We start from the raw sequence: 6,856 nt of genomic DNA on the forward strand, positions 1-6,856 counted from the left end.
AGATCAAATCAAGATGTAGACTACAAAATATATTTCATAGGCGGTCTATGGATTTGTAGACTTCTTTTGTTACATGTATATTTACGAAGGAAATAATTATAAAATAACTTTCTGTTTTTTTGTTTGCTCTTAAGGGTTAAATAGTAGTTTTACCACCCATTTAGTGTGGTTTTGCATTTGATTGAATATAGGGGCTAATTTTATGTTTAAAATAAATATTTGGGTTCTTTTTGGCAAATTTCCCTATATTAATTGATAAGCATTACAATATTTTCTTGTAGCCATGTGTCAACATTAGTATGATTCTTAAAACCCTTGGAGAAATAAGTTGGTCCATCTAAATATGTAATAAAATTTTTATCAAAGTAACCAGAATAAATATTAATGTTCTTTATAATTTTCTTAAATACAAATTACGGAATTTCCTAATGTGGCTAAAGTATATATGACAATTAAGGATTATGAATAATAAATATTTGATAAAAATTAGCGTATCTTCTATCATATCTGTTAACAACCATATTAACCATATAATAAAATTTTAGATCTTTCTGTACATGTTATATTTTAATTTTTTAAAATGACTATAAATTACTAAAACTGTTAAATGTCTCACATTAAAATTGTGTGATCTATAGTTTAAATTTTTTTTGTTATTACAAGATACAAATGATTACAAAATCATATAAATAGAAAGTCTCATTTAATATATTTTAAGATTAAAAGATATATATATATATATATATATTTTTTTTTAATTTAGAAATTTACTTTGAACTTCTTTTTGTTGATAAAGGCTTTGAACAAATATTGAAAACTAATTTTTTAAAAAAATATATAAATTACTAAAACTATTAATCCCACAATGAAAATTTTGTCATAAGAGATACAAATGATCAAAAAAACTGAACGAGTAGAAAACATCATTTAATAGATATTATTATAAAAATATAATATATATATGTTAAATTTAATTATATACCATATCAAATAGAAAAAATATTTTTTGGATTAATAAAATTTATTTCTACGTCCGCACCAATTTAATTATAAACGTAATAGTGAGTGATTTTTTAATTATTCAATATATATTTCCTATTTCATAATATGTAAAAACATATAATACATAAAAAAAATTTTATATAATGTTCATCCCGCGCAATGCGCATATCTTAACCTAGTTCTATAAAAAGAAGAAGGCTTATTTGTCGAATTGAAAAAGTGACTCTTCTAATTTTCAAACACCAAGGTACATTTACAACTTCTATATATATGTTTTACTATAGTTTAGATCAAGAATAAAATAACTAAGACTATGATTAGAAAAATGATATTATCTAAACTAAATAAAGTTTTTGATTTTCTGGATCGGCCATATTCTAAACAAATTTAAGCCAAAATATCTAAGACTCAAATATACTAAGCCTGTAAGGCCCAACTATTTTTGGACTTATATAACTAACCTCAAATCCAATATTTTATAGGGTTGAACTGTTTAACTTGAACCTAATTATCATAACTACCTACACTTGAACTCTCTACATCTTTGATCCCTCAAAATATTTTTAAGCAATTTTTTTTTTTTTAATTATGCAGGGGTATCCTAGCTCCACAGAAGTGGTCCAGATTAGTCACGTGTTGCCACGTGTCGGTCCTCTGTCTCTGGCGATGCTGAAATGTTAATTCCCCAGTGGTTGGGACTCGAATCCTGGTGACTTCACCGTATTGGGTTTTTTCCTCAAGTTAATCACGACGAGACCACAAATTAATAATGGATAACAGAAAGTATATGATAAATCATAAAATAATTTCGATTAAATTTTCTTTCATGTATATACAAAATTGTAGGCTTATTGGCCTAAGATGTTAAGAATTGAAACTCTGTATTTGATCAAAGACTTAGAGAGAGATTCAAGTCGATCTTCAAGATCTTGAATGCATGACTCTAGGTTCTGACCATCTTCCATCTTCAAGGTCTTCTCAGACTGGAATTCGGAGTCCACCTTTGTGAATTCGTTTCCTTGAGCTTCGTATGAAACTTTTTTCTGGTTAATCAACTTTGAGACCAGTGACCATTTGCTACAAGTCTTTGATCCAGACATAAAGCAGAAGAGAGAATCAAAAAGGTTCACGCTGATAGCTTCTGCTTCTTCAAAGACAGCGAAAGAGTCATCGTTGCACTTCAGGTTTTGTTTGACCTTCAAACTCTTGACGACCCTTTGGAATGACTTCTTGAGAGATCTTCTTGAGGCTAAGTATTTTTTAATCTCTCCTGATAGATCTCCGCGCTTTCTTCTTAGAATGGATTGGATCTCCATGAGACCTTCTTTCATCTGCGACAAAGCGTCCCTGGAAATGTTGCATAGATCCAAGATCCTGAGAGATCCATCAAGAAGTTTCTCGGTGGCTTTCTTGTTCTGCTCTTGAGCTAGAGCATGCTCTGTGGCAGGTAAGTGAATAAGTTTTTCAAGAGATTGGTGAAGCTCTTGAAGGTTGTTAAGTCTTTGACAGATTGAAGAGCTTGAAGATGTTGACGCTTCCTCAGAAGATCTCAAACGAATCAACTGCTCATCCACATGAGCAGCTTGTGGGTGAAGTCTAGAAGGGAAACTGTTAGAGCGAACATGAAAAGAGATTGCCATTTTGTTGATCTTTAAGCTAAAGATGAGAGAGATAACGATGATTGTTCTGCCTTCTCAATGCCTCCCCGGGAATACATATATACACCATCAGGAAAGAGAGACATATGAGAATCCATGGTGGTTAGAATATTTAGATCATCAATATAGTGTCTCCTTTCGAGGGTGACAAAAGGCATCTTAACTTAATATAAAAGTAATAATCAAGATCTATATCTCTTGCCAACCAATACCATCCTCTAAGCTCAATTCTCAAATTTTCTTTCAAGGCATTAAGATGTGCTCATTGCACGAGGGGCTAATTAAAACCAATGCTGGCTTGTCTGCTATTTAAAAAGCTCATGCCATTCGTGCAGATCTCATCCTTTTTTTACCAACATGCAGATCTCATCCTTTTCTTTCTATAGCTTAAGTAATAATAATGTACTAGATTTCTGAAAAAGCGCGGATACTATTTTTGTTGTTTTATCTACAAATGGATTGATAAGTCTTTTGTTTTGATTATATAAAATATCACATGACCAAGTTTCAATTATACGGGTCTGTTATTTGTTACTTAATTATATAAAAAGTGCGGGTACTATTTTTGTTGTTTTATCTACAAATGGATTGATATGTTTTTTGTTTTGATTATATAAAATATCACATGATCAAGTTTCAATTATGCGGATCTGTTATTTGTTACTTATTTATATAAAAAGTGCGGGTATATGAATTGCTGATTATTTCAATAAATTAAACATAAGTCATATGATTTGATTATATATAATAAGAAATTTTGTAGAGTGTACAGTATGAAGAAATATTTATTTTACAATGTCTCACGCAACCGTTTTATGTTTGTAAATAAGTTAAACAATGGTTGTATTTCTAAACATATAAAGTGACCCTATTTTTTTTTTTAGTTTTGAGATAAAATCTTTAAATCATTTAGTTAGGAAATTTCAATATCTGATATTACTTTTTAAAATTATTGCAGATTTTAATTTATTTGTTATTATCAAAAACGTTTATGGGCTATGAAATGGATTATATATAAACATAACCCATCTAATTAATTAACAAATTTGGGCCATATCTAATTTATTTCACAAACATGGGCTAAAATAAGAAAATCTGCTATCCAATGTATATGTAAATATGAAGTTTTCTAACCTTAAATCTATGTGCACTCAGATTTATATAAAAGTATTGCTACCGACTAGTTTTTTTTTTGGTTACATATAGTTATATTCAAAATACATGCATATAATAGTAACATGTTGCTAACGATGTAATGTGATGAGCAACGGGATACAAAATAAAACAAACGGAGGATGTAATGTATGATAGGCCAGAATGTTAAAAATTACTTGTTATACAACACCAAGTCCATTTAAATGTAATGGGTAGACCCAAAAACCGAAAGACAATAATGCCATTAATGAAAATTTTAGTTTGTTCATAAAATTAAAGACAATTTTGAAAAACTGAAATATTTCATTAAGGGCATAAAATGGGAATGATCTCCTTTTAATGGTATTGATCCTTTTTTTTTTTCCAGCAACTACACATTACACGTGAACTTACGGACTGCAATGTGGTGCCAGAGGACAATGCATGGACAATGCTGATCCACGATTGTGCATTTCATGTTTTAGCCCCGTTGAAAATGCTTCAGTTACCTGAAACCGAGTAAGCTGTTGAAAATGGAGGAATCCAACATTTCCAAAGAGGATACAAGAAGAAAGCTCAACGCGACTATCACATTTTTTAAAAGAAAAATTATGAATTTAAATCTATATTAAAATTTTTAATTCTGTGACTCAAAGTAAAGAAGAGTGATAATGTAAGTATTTTTTATTTATTTTCCTTCTAAAATAATGATTTACCACACTTTTTTTTTAATGCTGAAATGTTAACTTTATAACAACAAAAAAAGTTTGTACAATCTCATGATCCTAAACTAGGGGATCAAAAGAAATAAGAACAATGAAAAGATTTCCAAGCACAAGAATGCTCTTCTTTTGTTCGGAAAAAATTTACCACACGTTTATGTTGTTCTTATATTAATCAATAAAATATAATAAAGCAACTATGATAATGGAAGTTTTTGTTTTTACCAACAAAATAACAATGCAAGCTTTTGCCTTCATACATATTTTCTCTAAAAAACAAATTTTGGTTTTTACCAAAAGAAATAATAATGCGAGTTTTGGCCTTTTGGGTGGAGTTAACGGCAAGATGTTGATCACATGAGCCTGCCAGTATGATCTACATCTACACGTTTGCGTTGTACTTATATTAATCAATAAAAATATAATGAAACAAGTTAATTATGATAATAATGCAAGTTTGGTTTTTAACAAAAATAATAATAATGCAAATTTGGCCTTTTGGGTGGAGTTAACGGTAAGATCCGTATCCGTAGATAAAGCATCTGAACAAATCATGTGGAGGTTCAGATGAAGTGATTAACTAAACTACTTTTAAATGGTATTTTGTTTATTATTTTCTTTAATGGAAAAGGATGGACAGGAGAAACCAAAATAGTATCGGTTGATCAAAATAAAATTCCTATTAAATCTCAAATTTCAATAAGCACATATAGCCATCATCGTTTGTATTCTGAAAAATTAGCTGTGGAATTAAGTCTATTTTTATAATGTAATTGTAGTTCGGTTGGTATTGTTAGAGCATGATTAATGAGGGGTTCTTAGGGTCGGGTTCTTATATTCCGCTAAAAATCCACCACTCCAAGAACCTCCATTAATCATGCTCTTATAACTTACATCACCGAATTTGGACTATAATCGAATTTCAATACCTTCAAACTGTCTCGCTAAGTCTAATGTTGTGATTGGCGTCCAAAAAGAGAAGCGTATTTGTGGTATGGAGAGAGAAAAAACGCATATGTTACCACACATATGTTACCAATCAAGAAAAAATTGAATAACCCAACAGTAACCGATCAAAACCGCACTTGTGAAAATAAAACAAATAAATATGAGCAAGTCTGCTCTTTATATGGCTGGGACTACTTCAAATGATCTGCTAGAACATGCCACTCTCTTGGGTATTCCTGTGGAAACCCTGCCAATTCGTTATCTGGGTTTACCTTTGACTACCGAAACTATGACACGACTGGAGTATGAACCGCTTATTGATAAGATACGTTCTCTCTTCTTATCCTTGACGAGTAAAAATCTTTCATACGCAAGAAGACTCCAGTTCATAAAATCAGTGATCACTAGTACTGCAAAATTTTGGTGCTCTGCTTTTAAACTACCCTCTGGCTGTTTGGATCGAATAGAACAAATGTGCTCGGCTTTTTTGTGGTCTGGTTCTCCTAACATCACCTCAAAAGCTAAAGTTGCTTGGTCTGATATTTGTGTGCCTAAAAACGAAGGAGGATTGGGTATTCGGAAATTGAGAGATACATCAATGGTTTTTCTCACTAAAGCTTATTTGGATGATTCTTTCAAGGAAAAATTCCCTTTGGGTATCTTGGGTTTATTAGTACCTCATCAGGGGATCTTCTTTTTGGGATATCTCACCAACAACAACATGTGGCTCTTGGATGTGGAAAAAGCTTTTGAAACTGAGGGATGTCGCGGCTACTTTCTTCAAGATTGACTTAAAGGATGGAGCTAGCACTTACTTCTGGACTGATATATGGTGTGATTTTCAACCATTGATACATGTTTCAGGAGAAGTGGGTACTCAAATGTTGGGAATTTTTCGGACAACTAAAGTAGTTGATGCTACAGATTCTCAGGGTTGGAAGTTTCGGAGCTGTCGTGGTCGAGTTATGCAAGAGATAATCAAGAAAATTAAATGTGTTCCCCCTCCCAGACCAGAGGCTAGCAGGGATCGTCCTCTCTGGAAGCAAAGTCAGGGACAATATGAAGAGAAGTTTGCATCGAAAGATACCTGGGATCAGACTTGATCAATTCATGCTGTGGTGGAGTGGTTCAGCATTGTCTGGTTTCCTCATGCTCTTCCTCGCCAGTCGTTCATCACTTGGCTAGCTTGTAAGAATAGGCTGGATATGGGAGATAAAATGAGACAATGGGGTCAAACGCAGATTTGTCTGTTGTGTGGAGAGCCGGATGAGACTCGCCATCATCTCTGCTTTGTTTGCCCTTTCATCTATACCGTTTGGACAACATTGATGAATTTGTTCCTGTTAGGCCGCATAAATCCCGACAGGACCAGGACAGTCTCAAGTATCAAGA

At 32.2% G+C, this 6,856-nt stretch overlaps 1 protein-coding gene across 1 annotated transcript; it reads right to left on the reverse strand.

Moving 5' to 3' along the window:
- Window positions 1-1,626: 1,626 nt before the first annotated feature.
- On the reverse strand, window positions 1,627-6,545 carry BNAC07G06110D. The gene has a single exon (XM_048763592.1). It carries the CDS (start codon window positions 2,640-2,642, stop codon window positions 1,851-1,853), a length of 792 nt encoding a protein of 263 aa, XP_048619549.1. The 5' UTR covers window positions 2,643-6,545; the 3' UTR covers window positions 1,627-1,850.
- Between the last annotated feature and the right edge of the window lie 311 nt (window positions 6,546-6,856).

Source organism: Brassica napus, chromosome C7 (assembly GCF_020379485.1).
Source record: "Brassica napus cultivar Da-Ae chromosome C7, Da-Ae, whole genome shotgun sequence".
Lineage (NCBI taxonomy): Eukaryota > Viridiplantae > Streptophyta > Magnoliopsida > Brassicales > Brassicaceae > Brassica > Brassica napus.

What these genes read in the sequence shown, in the direction of transcription:
- BNAC07G06110D (XM_048763592.1), bottom strand. Translation starts at nt 2,642, where the DNA reads ATGGCAATCTCTTTTCATGTTCGCTCTAACAGTTTCCCTTCTAGACTT.